At 41.1% G+C, this 18957-nt stretch overlaps 1 protein-coding gene across 3 annotated transcripts in view; it reads left to right on the forward strand.

The window, feature by feature from the left end:
- The window catches only part of dock1 (dedicator of cytokinesis 1), a 667847-nt gene that overhangs the window by 126657 nt on the left and 522233 nt on the right, over nucleotides 1-18957 (forward strand). For all 3 annotated transcript variants that reach the window (XM_078564873.1, XM_078564874.1, XM_078564875.1), the window contains 2 exons: nucleotides 4459-4540; nucleotides 9144-9279. In XM_078564873.1, coding sequence (XP_078420999.1) covers nucleotides 4459-4540; nucleotides 9144-9279 — 218 coding nt within the window. The remainder of the gene's footprint in view (nucleotides 1-4458; nucleotides 4541-9143; nucleotides 9280-18957) is intronic.

The raw sequence follows: 18957 nt of genomic DNA on the forward strand, positions 1-18957 counted from the left end.
CTCATCTGTATCTTAAATGGGAGACCCTTTCTTTCTAAACTGTGGCCCCTAGTTCTAGATTCCCCCACGAGGGTCAGCGTCTACCCTGAGAAAATAATACGTTTCAATAAGATCACCTCTTGTTCTTCTAAATTCCAATGAGTAAAGGTCCAACCGTTTCAACCTTTGTTCATAAGACAGCCCCTTCATCCCAGGAATCAGCCTAGTGAGTCTTCTCTGAACTCCTTGCAATGTATGTATATTGCGTCTTAAGTAAGGGGACCAAAACAGTCCACAGGGCTCTGGGTGCGGTCTCACCAATACCTCGTACAGTTGTAGCAACACACCCCTACTTTTATAATCCATCGGCTTTGCAGCCATAATGCACGGTAAACTTGACTTTTAAATGGAGCCAGTGGGATCCAGAGTGAAATGTGGGCTATGTTATGTCACAGCTGATGGTAAATGCCGAGCTGCCCAAATCCCAGCAGGAAACTTGAAACAGCTTCCAAACCGGTTTTTGCAATTTGTATGGTATGAGGAGAGGTTCTGAAATCAGGAAATGATGGTCCCGACTACTTGTGATGATTTTATAGTAGAGTAAATATTTATTAAAAGAAAATAGAGAAAAAAAGCACAATTACACTTGAACATGACCGGCTTCACACAGTAAACATTACTTTAAAACAGTTCCACAAGATCTTAACTACCCTCAGATTTAACGGTCCCCTTTTCTGTTCAGCAACTATCCCTATAGAGTTCAAAATCTATAGAATTCCAGTAATTTTTTACCACAGTGCCTTTTTTGTTGGGGGTGTCCTTTCAGGCTGACAACCACTGGGGCTTCAGATCTGGCCTTGTTCACGCTGTCTTCTGGAGTTCTGACCAGCTATAACTGTTATCTTTTGGGAGATCTAAACAGCTGTCCTGCTGTCTTCTGGGAGATCTGAGCAGCTAACCCCACCTAGGCTTCAGTATTTTCTTAAATGCGTTCCTTCCCTTTGATCTCTCTATTGTCTCAACCAGTGTCTAAAGAAATGCTTTCTTCCCAGAATTGATTAAACTTATTTCTTTACTATAGCTCTTAGATTTATTAAAAACAAACTTACCTTACCTTTAACAAAAACAAAAATACCTGGAAAAACACAGCAGGTCTGACAGCATCAGTGGAGAGGGATACAGTTGACGTTTCGAAACATCAACTGTATCCCTCTCCGCAGATGCTGTCAGGCCTGCTGAGTTTTTCCAGGTATTTTTGTTTTTGTTCTAGATTTCCAGCATCCGCAGTATTATGCTTTTACCCTATCTTTACCTTACACCTTTTTACAAACTGCATATATCCCCCTTTGAATTAAAATAACTCAATTCGAAACCACTCCTATTATTGCCTTATGTAGAACTCTGATTGAAATTCCTGGTTCGTTAACATATCAAAACCGCTTCTTACTGTTGGTTTTAGATTCTTGCAGTCACTCTGGCTCTTACTCCAATTACCATATTTACAAACCCCCAACAGCCTGTCCTCGAGTACATAAGAAATATGACAGGGTTATTAACAGAAGGAAAATCTTACAATTTCTTGTTTTCTTGACAGCCAGGAATAGGTGTTTATATTTAAGCAAGAACCTGTCACTACTAAATAAGAAAAAGCTGATCTTCAGAGATAAGAATAGATCTAGGGAAAGTAAACTGGAACATTTTCTGACAAGCAAAGAAATAGAATAGCAGTGGGAAATATTTACAATAGTGATTAATAGAGTCCAGGAATAATATATCCTACTGAAACCCAAGAACACGCTAGCCAGCGATGACATATCATGGATAAATAAATAAGGGCAGCACTGAAACTGAAGAAAAAATGCATATACTAAGAACTTGGACAATAAAGGAGAGGATACAAAAGCAATACAAAATGCTTAGGAAAGAAGTCTAAAAAATAGTTAGGAAGACAAAGAGAAACTAAGTCATCAAGGAATATAAAAATAAACAGTATTCTACAGACACAAATAACAAAAGAAGAAACAGGATAGAGCCACTAAAGGATGTATATGATAACCTCACAGGTACTGACAGTGATATTACAAAAGTATAATAATTACTTTGCCTCAGTATTTACTAGCGAGATTAGCGTGGTGTACATGATATTAGAAGAAGAGGTCAAAAAAGACACAGAGACATTTAAGATAAAGTTTGGGTGGTGCGATAATTGGAAAACTAATAAAACCTCTGGCCTGGATGGATTGGATCTGCATATATTAAAAGAAGTTGGAGAAAGAGGTAGTGGAGACACAATGACAAATACATAAAAATTAATTTGAGAAAGGAATAATGCCAGAGGACTGGCAGACAGCTATTATGATTCCTGTATATAAAAAGGGAGCTAGAACAAGTGAAGGGAACTATAGACCAGTTAGCTTCATGTAGGTACTAGGAAAGTTAATGACACCCTTGCTCAAAGATGTAATGGAAAAACATTTAGAAACTGAAAACATAATAAAGAGTAGCCAGTACAGATTTCAAAAGGGAAAGTCATTTTGTTGACCAATCTTTATTTAATTCTTTGAAAATGTAAAAACATAAGAAATAGGAGCAGGGGTAGACCATATAGCTTCTTGAACCTGCTCTGCTATTCATTACGATCATGGCTGATCTTCTGCCTCAACTCCATTTTCCCGACTGCTCCCTATATCTCTCGATTCTGTTGGTGACCAAAAGTCTGTCCATCTCAGCCTTAAATATATTTAATGATAGAGCATCCACAACCCGTTGATGTAGAGGAATCCGAAAATGCACAACCCTTTGAATGAAGAAATTTCTCCTCCTCTCAGTTCTAAATTATCGGCTCCTTATCCTGAGACATTGCCCTAGTGTCCTAGATTTTCTTGCCAGCGAAAACAACCTCTAAGTGTCTACTCTGTCAGAATCTTGTATGTTTCAATGAGATCACCTCTTATTCTTTTAAACAGAAATTGTATTCTAAAGGTATTCTAGTAGACGTAATATATTTGCATTGCTAAAAGGCTTTTGGTAAGGTCTTACCTAGTAAACTCATGACTGAGATCAGAACATAGCAAGATGGATAGCAAGCTGGCCAAAAAACAAAAAACAGAAAACAGAGTAGAGGTTAAAGGTAGTTGCAGAATTGGTGCTGGGATCATTGTTGTGCACCATTTACATTGACTCGGGCATTGGCAGTATAATTTCAAAATATGCAGATGACAAAACTGGAGGGTAATTAATACAGAGAAGGGCTAGGACAAAATTCAGGAAGTCATTGCAGAATGAGTGTGCCATTGGTAACTTAACTTCAATATTGGTAAATGTGAGGTGGTACATTTTGGTATGAAAGATGGAGGAGGTTACACATCTTGGAAAATGTGATGAAGAAACAGAGCGATCTGGGGGTACAGCTACACAAATCACAGGAAGTGGTGGTACAGGTTAAAAAGACCATAAAAAAAGCAAACAGAGCATTAGGATTCATTTTTAATGGGATAAAATTGAATAGCAGAAATGATGTTAAACTTGTATAAAACTTTAATTAGGTCACACTTGGAGTACTGTGAACAGCTTTGGTTGCTGTATTATAAGGATATATAGATACTGGAGAAGATGCAAAAAAGATTTACTGAAATAATACCAGAACTGATTGGTAGCAACTATCATGAAAGTTTGAACAGGCGGTGGAGCTTGAAAGGAGACTTAATAGAGTTCCATAAGATTATTGAAGGGTTTGAGAGAGTAGGCTTAGAGATGATGTCTCCACTTGCATGCAAAACCAAAGCCAAGGGGCATAAATATAAGATAGTTACTAATAAACCCAATATGGAATTGAGGAGAAATCTCTTCATCCAGAGTGTGGCTGGAGTGTGAAACTCACTACCACAAAGAGTAGTTGAGGTGATTAGCAAAAATGCCTTTTGGGGGAAGTTAGAGATAAGCGCTAGGAAGAAAGGAATAGGTAGAAAGGCATGTTGATGAGGTAAGATAAAGGAGTCTCTTGTGGAGCCTAAATATTGACATGGAACTGTTGGACTGAATGGCCTGTTACTAGGTCTTGTAATATTATGTTATATGCAATTGCAAAATACTTGATTACTAGTTTGTTTATCGTATGATTTCATGATTCTTCTCATCCATGGTATTTGGCACTATTTTGCTTCCTGCCATTAGTTTCTAAAGTGGTATGCATTCTGAGTGTGACAATGAAGAGCGCATTTTAAATGTGTATTTCTGTATGCATGCCTACTATCTAACAGCCTCAAACTTGAGAGAGTATATTTTGCATATGGCTTGGAATTCCACAGTTTATTTTAGCAGAATGTTAGCCTGACGTCATAATGATTTATATTGCTAAAGTCTACATAAAAATAAATATTTTCATTTGCAGTGTAATGTACTAATGAATAGAAGGAGTAGTGAGGCTGGGTGCAAGTGTGTTTGGAGTATCAAATTTACAAATTAGTTTTGTTTTTACAGTGAAAACTACCTAGTTCGATGGGCGAGCTCAGGCCTTCCAAAAGACATAGACCGGCTAAACAACTTGAAAGCCGTATTTACTGTAAGCTATTTTCACCTTGTACCTTTTTTAGTGAAGTAGTAGCTTGATAAACCTTAGTGCGATAGAGTGGTTTTTGTTCTGATACTTCACTTTTACTTCAAATTGGTTTTACGTTGCAGAGATTAATGATGTAGCTAATCCCATGCTGTTGGTTAAAAATTTGAAATAAGATTGTAGTTGAATGGGCTTTGCTTGTTCCTCAGTTTGTTTAGGTTTAGGTTAGAAGTTTTAAAATGCCACAGTCTAACACTTTTTTAGAAAATTGTTTCTCTACAAGTACTGAAATCTAAGGAAGAGTGTAAGAAAAGCCAACATAATGTGACCAGAGTAATGAATGTTTTAAAAATAGGTGGAAAGGTTTAACACAAAAAAATTAGTTTTTAAAAATTTCAAACTTTGTAATTTATTGAAATTATGCATGTAGTCAGCTATTCAGATTGGATATCCTGCATTCATTAATAAACTTCTTGAGGCATCATGGCACAGGAAGAGCACTTCACCTTAGGAGAAGACGGAATGGTAACATAGTGGTAATGTTGGGCTGGTGCTCCTGAGGCATGGCAACCAGGGGAACTTAAACTGTATTAATTAATACATTTGGAATAAAAAGATAGCCTTAGTAATAATGATCATGAAACTACTGGAACCCATCTGGTTCACTAATGGCCCTCAAGGAAGGAAATCTGACAACCTTTCCTGGTCTGGCCTATATCTGACACCAGACCGAGAGCAGAGTTGGGAACTCAAGTGCCCTCTGAAAGGGTCTATCAAACCCCTCTGTTGTATGAACAGCTACAGAAAAATCAAATAAGAATAAAACAGGACAGGGCCGCCCAACATTGACCTACTCACTGGAAATTACAAAGGCACAGCTAACTCTTTAAGACCCTCCTCCTTAACCCCTAGGGACTTGGGCCAAAATTAGGACAACTATCTCACAGACTAGTCAAGCAACAGCCTGACATATACATACACACTGAATCAAACCTTACAACCAATGTCCCACACTCCTCTATTGCTTGCCTGTCCCACTGGCATAACAGAACCACAACAGGTGGCAGCAAAGTGCTATATAGTCAGGAGGGATTGGCCTTAGGTGTCATCAAGATCGACTCTGGACCCTATGGAGACTAATGGCATTGAGTCAAACATGTGCAAGGAAACCCCCTGTTGATTACCACCTACCTTCCTCCTTTAGCTGATGAATCAGTGCTCCACTTTACCATTGTCATCAAACTGGGGTATCAACCCTGGTTCAATGAAGAATGCAGGAGGGCATGCCAGGAGTAGCACCAAGCGTACCTAAAAATGTAGTGTCAGCTTGGTGAAGCTACAACATAGGACTAGTGTAGGCCAGACAACGAAAGCAGCATGCCATAGAGCTTAGCGATCTCACAACCAATGGATCAGATCTAAACTCTGCAATCCTGCCACACCCAGTCGTGATGGCGATGAACAATTAAACAACGAACTGGAGGAGGAGGCACCACAAATACCCCCATTGTCATTGATGGGGGAGCCCAGCAGATCAGTGCAAAAGTTAAGGCATTTGCAACAGTTTTCAACCAGAAGTTCTGAGTGGATGATCCGCTTCGTGAGGTCCCCAGCATCATAGCTTTCAGCCAATCCGATTCATTCCACGTGATATGAAGAAATGGCTGAAGGCATTGGATACTGCAAAGTCTATGGGCCCTGACAACATTACGGCAATTGTACGGAAGATCAAGCTGCACGCTTGATCAAGCTGTTCCAGTACAGCTACTACACTGGCAACTACCCAGCAATGTGGAAAACTGCCCAGGTATGTCCTGTCCACAAAAAGCAGGACAAATCCAACAGGCCAGTTACCCCCCCATCAATCTACTCTTGATCATGAGCAAAGTGATAGAAGGTACCATCGACAGTGCTTCAGCCTTAGTCCGAACATGGACAAAAGAGCTGAACTCCAGAGGTGAAGTGAGAGTGACTGTCCTTGATATCAAGGCAGCGTTTGACCGAGCAAGGCATCCAGGAGCCCTAGCCCTAGCTAGTTATACCTACCACAAAGGTAGATGGTTGTGATTGTTAAAGGTCAACCATCTCAGTCCCAGGATATCACTGCAGGAAATTCTCAGGGTGATGCCCTGGACCTGACCATCTTCAACTGCTTGATCAATCCATCCTAAGGTCAGAAGTTGGGATGTTCGCTGATGTTTGCACAATATTCAGCACCATTCACAATTCCTCAGATACTGATGCAGTCTGTGCCCATATGCAGCAAGACCTGGACAACACTCAAGACTTGGGCTGATGAGTGGCGAGTAACATTTGAGCCACAAGTGCCAGACAATGGTCATTTCCAGCAAGAGAGAATCCAACCATCTCCCCATGATATTCAATGGCATAACCATCACTGAATCTGCCACTGTGACCAGAAACTGAACTGGACAAGCCACATAAATACTGTAGTTACAAAACAGGTCAGAAGCTGGGAATTCTATGGAGAGTAACTCACCTCCTGACTTCCCAAGGCCTGTCCACCATCTTACAAGAGACAAGTCAGGAGTGTGGTGCAATACTCTCCATTTTCCTGGATGAGTGCAGCTGCAACAACACTCGAGCGCGACACCATAAGGACAAAGCCTGCTTGATTGGCACCCCATCCACGGCCTTCAATACTCTCTTCCTCTGCCACTGATGCACAGTTGCAGTGCGTCTGCAAGATGCACTGCAGCAACTTAACAAAGCTCCTTCAACAGCACCTTCCAAACCCATGACCTGTACCACTAGAAGGAGAATGGCAGCAAATGCATAGGAACACCACCAGCTGGCAGTTCCCCTCCAAGCCACACACCAACTTGGCTTGGAACTATATCGCTGTTCCTTCACTGGCGCTGGGTCAAAATCCTGGAACTCCCTCCCCAACAGTACTATAGGTGTACCTACACCACATGGATTGCAGCAGTTGAAGAAGGCAGCTCAACACCACCACCTCAAGGACAATAAAAATGCTGGCCTAGCCAGCGACACCCTCATGCAGTGCAAGAATTGAAAAAGAAACACCTTCAAGTTCCACTCCATGTCTGCACCATCCTGGCGTGGAACTCTTTCACCATACCTTTGCTGTCACTGAGTGAAAATTCTGGAACTCCCTCCCTACCAGCACTGTGAGTGTATACCAGACATCAGGTGGATTGCAGCAGTTCAAGAAGGTGGTTCACTACCACTGCCTCAATGGCAGTTAGGAATGGATGATAAATGTTTGCCTTGCCAGCAATGCTCAGATCCCATATTCATTCATTTATGCAGTCATAACCTGTAAAACAGTGTAGTTCATCTACACTATGGTTCAATAATGAGATTTTTCATAAGACAGTATTTCTATTCCCTATATTCTCACACACATTCAGATCAGAAATTGTACAACGCAAATAATATTACGCATCCAATTTAGTTGTTATTGCAGAAATAGAGATTTTAGAACCATTTCCCATTTTCCTTTGCAACAGATGCATCAAGATCCAATGCCTTCAAGTAGTTGTAGTTGCAGACTATGCCGTCTTTGCAGCAGCGAGCCTTGAACATGCTGTGACACTGGTAAACTGATCAATTTTTGAGAGATATAATGGTACCTCTCACCAATTTGTTGATTTTCTTGTGATCAAATGGATAATGATGTGTTGAAAACTGCAAGTTGGCACAGGCTTGGCTCAACTGTGTTTTTGTGAAGACTAGTAATTTCCTTAGATGCAATTGTTCCTCCACATCAATCCTACACTGATGATGGTCAGATGACCGTTACTGTCTAGCATGAAAAATTAAGAGCATTTAAAGGCTTTCTATTTCTAACGTGGAGTTTGCTTACTAAAGTAACTTTAAGTGCTTGTTTTCATAATGACCTCTCAAGGTAAAGCTTTAATCCCCTGGTAAGATACATAATTACTCAGCTGAAAATAATGTCAATTATGGAAGTAATTAAAGGTCAACTTTAATGTTACATTTTAATTAGAATATTAATTCAGGCTTTTTAAAGGAAAAACTACCTTGCATAAGATGAGTAAACTGTCTCAATTAAAACAAAAAGGCTGGAAGTACACAAAAAACCTTGCATTTATATAGTGCCTTTCGAGACCACTGGATGTCTCAACAGCACCTTACCGTGGATGTAGTCATTGTAGTAATGTGGGAAATGAAGCAGCCAATCTATGCACAGCAAGCTCCCACAAACAACAATGTGATCATGACCAGATAATCTGTTTTCGTGATATTGATTGAGGATTAAATATAGGCTAGGACACCAGGGGAAACTCCCCTGCTTTTCTTTGAAATACTGCCATGGAAAGTTTTATACCTACCTGAGATGGTGTTTGAGATCTCATTTGAAAGATGGCAGTGCAGTGCTCCTCAGTACTGTACTGGAGTTTCAGTCCTGATTTTTGTGCTCAAGCCCTTGGGTGGGACTTGAAATTCAGAACCTTGTGACTCAAGGATGAGAGTGCTGCCAACCTAGCTACAGCAGTCAGCATCAGTGAAGGGAAAAGAGAGGTTATGATATTTTGAGTGTATGTGTATACCTCATCGGAACTGAAATATTTTATTTGGGATATTTCTATGTTTTTCACAGGACCTTGGCAGCAAAGATCTTAAAAGAGAAAAAATTAGCTTTGTGTGCCAAATTGTCAGAGTGGGTCGCATGGAGCTGAAGGACAATAATACCAAGAAACTTACTACAGGGCTGAGAAGACCCTTTGGAGTGGCAGGTAAAGGCTCAACTGTAATATATAAAATATATTACTAACTAAACTTGGACTACCAAGTATGATAAATGCTCTTTAATTTTCTTCCTTTCGCAACTTTCAAATTTTCAACTAGTTTAATAAACATTACAACTTGTAGGGGTATATGTAGAATTCTAATCTTTCAAAGGATTTGTATGTGACTTGCCAATTAACCACAGGCAATGCAATGTTGAGTCTTCAGTTGACAAAGAGAATAAGCAACTCACTTGAATAAGCTAATTGAATAGGTGAATGGGGGGAAATGGGGTGAAAGCATCTAGGATCAGAGTGGGTAAATACAGTGAGGGTCATTTGCTTTCCTGGATGATAAACACTTGTGTGGATTGGTTGGGCCAAATCGCCTGTTGTTTCTGCATTGTAACATTGATGTATTTCAATGTGTAGATGGTAGGAAGACTGCTCAAGAAAGCTCAGCGTGATTTGGCGCTTAAATATTGCAACAAATCTGACCAACCAACTACAACCTTACTGACTATCTCCCAAGCTGACTCCCCCCGATACCCACCTACCCCCTACCCACGTACCCATCTCTCACACCGTGGCCCCTGCCCTGCTTGCCCCCCCCCCCACCCCCCCCTCCCACACACACACCTCTCGCCCCCACCCCCTATTCACCTCCCTCAATCACCGATTCATCCATTTACTAACATTCAAATTGGACCTTTAAACTCATAATGCGGCAGCTAATGCCATTAAAAAAGGGGCTAGTCTGCTGTGCTGATCCTCTTCACAAGTCTCTGCATGGACTCCTGCACTGAGGGGGCTCATCAGGTTGCTGCATCAAAAGTCAGACTGTTTTAAGCATAACCAGGTGAGTGCGCAGTTTCTTGACTTGATCAGTGTTGGATGCAGTGATTTCAATGCTGATTGGAGCATTTGGGCTTTTAGCTCAGTTAGCTAGATGGCTAGAGTGTGGTGTAGAATGAGGCCAATGGTTGGCGTTCAATCCCTGAACTGGCTGTGGTGATTCCTGGAGGTCTACTCCCTTGCTATGTTCCATGCTTGGTGTGGAGTAGTGCTCCTCAAGCTACATAACCAATTGTGTATCTCTAATGGAGAGAGATGTCTCTGGTCCCTTGTGGACTATGGTTAATCACCTACTTTTAAAAAAACATACTTGATAATGGATTTCATTGGATTTCTTCGGTTACCTTTATATCTGGATGCAGCTTTTCTATTTTAATAAAATTTAATAATTTTCACAAGGAATTTGAGTGATTTGTGGTTTTCAGCAGGGAACTGTCAATGTGTCTAGCAGCAATTATAATTACTCAACAAAGTAGAATATGATAAATGATTCATCTGGATGCATGGATAACTATTTACCATCCATATAGGGAAACATTTTTACATATAAAGAAAGGATAATGACATTGCACTATACAAATTGCAACTGTTTGCTGTTTTTAAAAGTAATCTCTAAAGATTTACATGCTTTCTGTGTGACATCATCTGTTTGCTATGGTATCACTTTGATTTTCATAAGCAATTTTCTGCGTAATGCATTTAGGAAGGGATAAATGTTTCAATAGTTGGCTGCTGAGAAAGCACTAATAACTTAATTGCTCTTCATTTCCAAAAAGTTGCCTGAATTATTTTTAGAAAGCCTTCATTTATTGTGTAATCAATATTTTTTTTAACCGTTTTGTTCATTTGAGCAGTAATAGTCACAAAAAATGTAGCTAACATACTGGAGAAATGTATGTTTTATTTGTATGAATCTTAGATGAACATTTTGGGATGATTTTTCTGAAAAAAAATGTTTCAATTCTTCAATATTTCAGTTGGGATTTTAAGTATTAAACAGAACGCTGTACAAGAATTTGATAACCCACTAGTTGTATTTACCATAGGCTGACATGCATGCAATAGTTGGGGGGCAGGAGTGTGGTGGGCTGTATGTACACAATCAGACATAATGCTACATAAGGGCAAATTTGATCATTTCTACTTTAAAGTGTAAATCTGAATACAGCATAAAATCTTGCACTAATAGTATGCAATTTATCAGGTGCTATTTTAAGTAAAATGTGGGATTCCTGCACACACTGCTCTGGCACAGACCAAAAAACATATATGCGCAGGTTAAATGAATACAAGTCAGTAATCTGTATGCTGGTGATGTCATTCTGCCAAAAATGAACATTACCTCACGAGATTCTACTTTTCATTCATTTTCACACAAAGTGGATGCAAAGCTGCATTCTTGGAAATATATAGTTGTTGAAATTGTTTACATAGGTTCTAGAGTGATGACTTCAAAATAATCAAGGGAATGGATTAAAAGTGAGTCATGATCGCAGTTTCTACATCTGTTCCTTTAATTTGTTATCCGAATATCGTATTTAGAACTATTGACTTCTACACTAATATCTAAGATTGGATCTTTTGTCACAAATGTGAATAGTAGTTATATATCAATTTACATATACCTGGCACCTGAACAATGAGGACAACCACCATGTGTATCTTGGCCTCAAGTATACACAAGTTAGCAGGCAGCCTCATCTGAAACCACAAGGGGAGCACTGCTAGAAGCGTCCGGAGCGAAGGTCACCACGTCGATCATAGCATTGAGCGATTCACTTAAGTTGTTTTCATTTATGATTGTGCACATTATAATTTATTATTAAGATTGAAAATGCTGAGCCATGACCCCAGCTGTATGAGCTTACATTTTTTAATGGTAAGATTGGAAAAGAAAGAAGAAGTGGTGAAGGGAAGCAGTGGTCCTTGAAAATGGACACAGATTGTTGGAGAGATATGTACTATGCATTGCCAGTAAGAATGGATCTGTTCAAAGTTGTGCATTTAATGGATCTGTTCGCACAGGCAGATCAAAGTGAGTGCCAGTGCAGACAGTCCTGCTGGATGAGTAGCACTTTGGATCAGATATGCTTGGATCAGATGTTCATGCCATCCTGATGAGGGCTTTGATACCTAAGCCAACCCTAGCCACATCTCACGGTTTTGAATGTTGGCCATTCTGCTTTGCATCGTCATCCTCTGGTGAACTGTCTCGATCTAGCGCTTCAGCCTCTTGAAGATTCATATCTATCTGGAGGCCGTTTCATGGAGAATGCAGTAGGCGATTGCAGTAGTATATTATGGGACACCACCTGACTGACCTAGGCACCGATGGTGCCGCTTTAAAGCCTGATGACTTGCTCAACGGGGGTTCTTGTGAGCAGTTGGCTTTGGTTGTAACGCCTCTGTGCCTCCCTTTCAGGGTCATGGAAAGGGATGTGTGGCTAGTTCTTCCAAAAATATCCCTTGCCCCTAGAATTCATTCACGGAGTTTTGGTGGTGACATAAAGAACGGCAGCACTCGACCCCTGGAAGGTGAAAACGTCATGGCAGTTGCCAGATAACGAGCACGCACATGTATAAAAGCTCTTGTGGCCTATTATGAAATCAATTCATTTTGTGTCTCTTGTGCTATGTAAGCTTGTAGCCTGTGGAGATTGTAATGTTTAAGGCATGAGCGACTTTTGGAGAGATTCCCAAGGCAAGATCTTTGAACATGGAGATTGGAAACCCTCGTGAGAGAGACAAAGTTTGTGAGATTGGCTGACTCAGTATGACTGCGTGGATTTTTGAGAAACCCATGGAATTGGTTTTGGTCACATTTGGCATTTATTCTGTAGTGTGTTTGGCCACAGTTTGCTGGTTAATTCATATGGACCTTATACTTACCCTGAGTGTTAGAGTATAAGATAGATATTGTAAAAGTTTTATCTTTCTGAATTTGTATGCTAAAGTCTTTTTTTGTTCGAAACCTGTGGAATCTTGCAGCTTTATTCATTTAGTAGACGTCTTGAATTTAAAACTTGGTCAACTTTAAACAAAACGTTATTGGTCCCTCACTGGATCTTGCCCACAACCTGAGTCTGGCCTAGGATCGTAACTGGTCATATACCAGTTGAATGGGGGTGGAGGCCCTTCTTTCAGAGGAAACCCACTGGCTACTCACTTGGTGTCTTAATGGACAGATGAATGCAATTGATGTTGCCTTGCACATATGGAAATCTACTGATTCAGACGAATCCCATAATCATGTACCTGCAAGGCCCTACTTATTTGCAATAGTATGCACCACCCAGCTCTCTCAAATAGGAAATTGGTGACCTGCAAGATTCAGTGATGTGCTGCCGCTTGCGAAATGCCACCAAGGTCCACTGCTGATCCTTGGATTGAACCAGAGGCAGAAAAGTTAAAAGCCGCTGTGACTTTAATGGCTACAATTAGGGCCTGAGGGGAGTACTGCATGATCAGAGATCTTCCTGGGAAGTCGTGGATGCTGCCGGTGACCTAGACGCCCACATGTGCAGGAAGTGTCACCAGCTGCAGAAACTTGAGCTTCAGGTTTCGGAGCTCAAGCAGTGGCTGGAGTCATTATGATGCATTCGTGAGGCTGAGGGCTACGTGGATAGCACGGTCATAGAGGTGGTCACACTGCAGCTTAGGAGCATAGAGGTAGGAAGGGAATGGGTGACCACCAGGCAGTCCAGGAGAACCAGACAGGTAATGCAGGAGTCCCCTGAGGTCCCGCTCGCAACCGGTTTTCCATTTTGGATACTGGTGAGGGTGTTGGTTCCTCGGAGGAGTACAGTCAGAGCCAAGTTTGTGGTGCCACGGGCGGCTCAGCTGTATAGAAGGGGAGGAAGAGGAGGAGAAGAGCAGTAGTGATAGGGGATTCGTTAATCCGAGGAACAGACAGGCGTTTCTGTGGCTGTACGTGTGACTCCAGGATGGTATGTTTCCTTCTGAGTGCCATGGCCAAGGATGTTGAGGAGCGGCTGCTCTTCTGGGGGAGGGTGAACAGCCAGAGGTTGCGTTCCATGTCGGCACCAGTGACTTGGGTTGGAATGCTGATGAGGTCCTGAAAGCAGATTTCGGGGAACTAGGAAGCAGATTGAAAAGCAGGACCTCTAAAACGTTAGTCTCAGGATTACTTCCAGTCCCATGTACTAGTGAGCATAGAAATAAGAGAATTGAGAGATTGAACACGTGGCTGGAGAACTGGTGTAGGAGGGAGGGCATCAGATTTCTAAGGCATTGGGACTAGTTCTGGGACAGGTGGGACGCGTACAAGACGGATGGGTTACACCTTAACAGGACCGGGACTAACAACCTCATGGAGATGTGCAAGTGCTGTTGTGCGTGGTTTAAACAAGATTGGCAGGTGGATGGGAACCTTCGAGGGAGCTGAGATTTGAGGGAAGCAAAACAGGTAAAGGCAATTAGAAAAGTAGAAAGCAGAAATAGATAAAGTATAGGCAAACATCAAATAGAATCAGAATAAAGTTATAAAAGCAGAATTAAAGGCACTCTGAGTGCACATAGCATTTGCAAAAAGGTCGATGACTTGAATGCACAAATTGAGGCAAATGGGTATGATTTAGTTGCCATTACGGAGACGTGATTACAGGGTGACCAAAACTGGGAATTGAATATCCAAGAATATTTTGCATTTAGGAGGGATTGACAAAAAGGAAAAGGAGGTGGGGTAACACTCTTAATAAGGGATGAGATCAGTACATTGATAAGAGAGGATCTTAGCTGCACCCAAACTGATTCTACACTTTGATCCTTCAATCTAAGAAACAGCAAGGCGCAGCAGACATTGGTGGGAGTTATTATAGGCCACCAAACTGTAGTGCTAATGTTGGGCAGGTTTTAAATCAGGAAATTAGAGATGCATTTAATGTGGGTAATACAGTAAAAATAAACGACTTCAAATTACACACAGTTTGGGTTAACCAAATCACTATTGCTGTGGAGTATGAATTCCTGGAGTGTGTACAAGATCAGTTTCTGGAACAGTACATTGACCCAACTGGGGATTCAGATATTTTGGATTTAGTTTTATGTAGTGAGAAAGGGCTAATTAATAACCTTGCTGTAAAGGAGCCTTTGGGAAATAGTGACCATAATATAATAGAATTTTGCATTAAGTTTGAATGTGATATAGATCATTCTGAAACCAGGGTCTTAAATCTGAAGAAAGGAAATTAGGAAGGTATGAGGGGCAAGTTGACTATGGCGGACTGGGATAATACACTAAAAGATTTGGCAGTAGACAGGTATTGGCTAGTATTATAAAGAAATACTACATGGTCTACAACAGATATATATTCCTCCAAGGCACAAACACACAAAGGGAAAGGTAAATCAACCGTGGTTAATGAAAGAAGTTAAAGATTGCATTAAATCAAAGGAAGTGGCTTATAATGCCAAAAAAAGTGGTAAGCCTGAGGATTGGGAGCAGTTTAGAAACCAGCAAAGGAGGATTAAGAAAGAGAATATGAATGTAAACTAATGAGGAATACAAAGGGGGTCTGTACAAGCTTCTTTAGGTAAATGAAAAGGAAAATATTAGCGAGGACAAATGTGAGCCCATTACATGTAGGGACAGGAGAATTTATAGTGGAAAACAGGGAAATGGTGGAGAAACTAAACAGTCATTTTGCATCTGTGATACAGAATATCTCCCAGAAATACTAGGCAACCAAGGGACTTGTGAAACTGAGGAACTAAAAGAAATTAGTAATAGTAAAGAGGTAGTACTTGAAAAGCCAACCAGATTGAAGGCTGATAAATCCCCTGGACTAGATGAGCTTCATCCCAGGGTGTTGAAAGAGAGGTGTAGTAGATGCATTGATGGTTGTCTTTCCAAAATTCTATAGATTCTGGAAAGATTCCTACGGACTGGAAAGCAGCAAATGTAACCCTACTATTTAAGAAGGGAAGAGGGAGACTGGAGAACTATACATCCATTTGTCTGATGTCAGTAGCAGGGAAAATGTTAAAATCTATTATAAAGGATGTGATAACTAGACATTTAGAAAAGAATGATAAAATTGGGCAGAGTCACCATGGATTAATTAAAGGGAAATCATGTTTGACAAACTTGGATTTTTTTGAGGATGTCATTTGTAGCATAGATAAAGGAGAACCAGTGGATGTGGTGTATTTGGATTTTCAGATGGCTCTTGATAAGGTCCCACACAGGAAGTTAGTAAATAAAATTAGGGAGTGCATGGGGTTGGGGGAAATATACTTGCCTGGATCGAGAATTGGTTAGCAGACAGAAAGCAGAGAGTAAGAATAAACAGATCATTCTCAGGACGGCAGGCTGTTATGGTGGGGTACCACAAGGATCCATGTGAGGTCCATAGCTGTTCACAATCTCTCTAAATGATTTAGGTATGGGGACAATTGTAATATTTCCAAATTGCTGATGACACCGAACTGGGTGGGCATGTAAGTTGTGAGGAGGATGCAAGGAGGCTTCAAGAGGACTTGGACAGGCTAAATGAATGGGCTAGAACATGGCAGATGGAATATAATGTGTCTAAGTGCGAAGTTATTCACTTTGGTAGAAAAAACAAGAAGGCAGAGTATTTCTTAAATGGCGAGAGATTGGGAGGTGCGGGTGTCCAAAGGGGACCTGGATGTCCTTGTTCATGAGTCACTGAAAGCCAGCATGCAGATGCAGCAAGCAATTAGGAAGGCAAATAGTATGTTGGCTTTCATCACGAGGGGATATGAGTACAGGAGTAAGGATGTCTTGCTGCAGTTATATAGAGCCTTGGTGAGCCTCCTTCTGGAGTATTGTGCACAGTTTTAGTTCCCTTATCTAAGGAAGAATATACTTGCCATAGGAAGAATCTAACAGGTTCACCAGATTAATCCCTGGGATGGCAGGACTGTCTAATGAGGAGAGATTTAGGAGGCTGGGTCTGTTTTCCCAAAAGTTTCGAAGAATGAGAGGTGGCCTCATTGAAACTTACAAAATTCTTACAGGGCTTGACAGGCTGGACCTGGATAAGATGTTACCCCTAGCTGGTGAGTCCAGAACCAGGGGACACAGTCTCGGAATGAGGGGTAGTCTATTTAAGACTGAGATGAGGAGGAATTTCTTCACTCAGAGGTGGTGAATCTTTGGAATTCTCTACCCCAGAGCGCTGTAGAAGCTCAATTGTTAAGCATGTTCAAGACAGAAATCGATAGATTTCTGGAGACCAATGACATAAATGGATATGGGGATAGCGCAGGAAGGTGGCATTGAGGTAGATGATCAGCCAAGTCAAATTGAATGGCGGGAAATGCTCAACAGGCTGCATGGCCTACCCCTGTTCCTATGTTCACCATTGATGGCACAAATTTCACTTACCATCCGCTTAGATCGGTGCAGTTTCCTGTTGCACTGATTCTCTGGTATGCCCAGGTAGCTTCTTGATCAATGATATGCTTGATACTCAGGGTATGGCCATCACTGCCTTCTTGCTCCTCATTTCTCTCATCTACCCTCATGATTTGCCATGCATTGTTTGCTGGAGTGTAAATACATTGTTAAAACATGAATTATGCTATGATGCGAAGGTACACATGCAAAACTGCACTGAAAACAGAGTTCCACATTTATGTCTTCACATTTTTTGAGGATTATACCCTATATCTTCCTTATATAAGAGTCACTCTTTTTGTTTACTCTGAACACTTTTCAAAACATAGTGGTAGTGAGCGTAAAACAGTAAGCAGTACTCTAAAAGTGAGCCCCTCATTGGTCTACTTTGGGCTATAATCCAGCCTCTATTGTAGAGGATTTGTCTTCCTCTTGTGATCTGCTACAACATGGGTTGGCTAATTATTTCTAACTTCTTTCATTATTTCATCTGGCTTGATAGTTAAGATCGAAGTCTGTGGTATGTTGGTCTGCTATTTTCCTTGGGTTAGGGCAAGTAAAGCACAAAAGGCTAGATGTACCATTATTTTTTCCTTTGTAAAAGGGCAAGGATAGCATGATGCAGTTTTTTTTTAAAAGGCTGTATAGATCTGCAGCAGAATCCAATGATACTTTGATCACTTGGGAACATCAAGTCAGAGCCCAGGATATTTCAGTCCAAAAAGTGTTTTGTTTTACTCATTTACAGGATGAGAACGTCACTGGTTAGGCCAGCATTTATTGCCCATCCCTCATTGCCCTTGGGAAGGTGGCGGTGAGCTGCCTTCTTGAACCGTTGCAGCACCTGTGGTTGCACCCACAGTGCTGTTAGGGATGGAGTTCCAGGATTTTGACCCAGTGACAATGAAAGAATGGCAATATATTTCTAAGTTAGGATAGTGAGTGGCTTGGAGGGGAACTTCCAGATGATGGTGTTCCCATGTATCTGCTGCCCTTTTCCTTCTAGATGGTAGAGGTCGTGGGTTTGGAAGGTGCTGCTGAAGGAGCCTTGGTAGATGGTACACACTGCTGCCACTATTTGTCGGTGGTAGAGGGAGTGAATGTTTGTGGAAGAGGTGCCAATCAAGCAGGCGGCTTTACCCTGGATGACATGAGTGTTGTTGGAGCTGCACTCATCCAGGCAAGTGGACAGTATTGCATCACATTCCTGATTTGTGCCTTGCAGATGGTGGACAGGGGAGTAAGGAGGTGAGTTACTTGCCACTGGATTCCTAGCCTCAGACCTGCTCTTGTAGCTACAGTATTTATATGGCTAGTTTACTTAAGTTTCTGCTCAATGGAGTAAATTTGTGTAAGTGAGAGTGCTGAAACTCTTGTCAGCTTGTGTATCACCAACTTCTGCAAAATTTCCCAGACTTTTAAAATAATTGAAAAAATACTTATTTTAT

This window comes from Cetorhinus maximus, chromosome 20 (genome assembly GCF_964194155.1).
Source record: "Cetorhinus maximus chromosome 20, sCetMax3.hap1.1, whole genome shotgun sequence".
In the NCBI taxonomy this organism is placed as follows: Eukaryota; Metazoa; Chordata; class Chondrichthyes; order Lamniformes; family Cetorhinidae; genus Cetorhinus; species Cetorhinus maximus.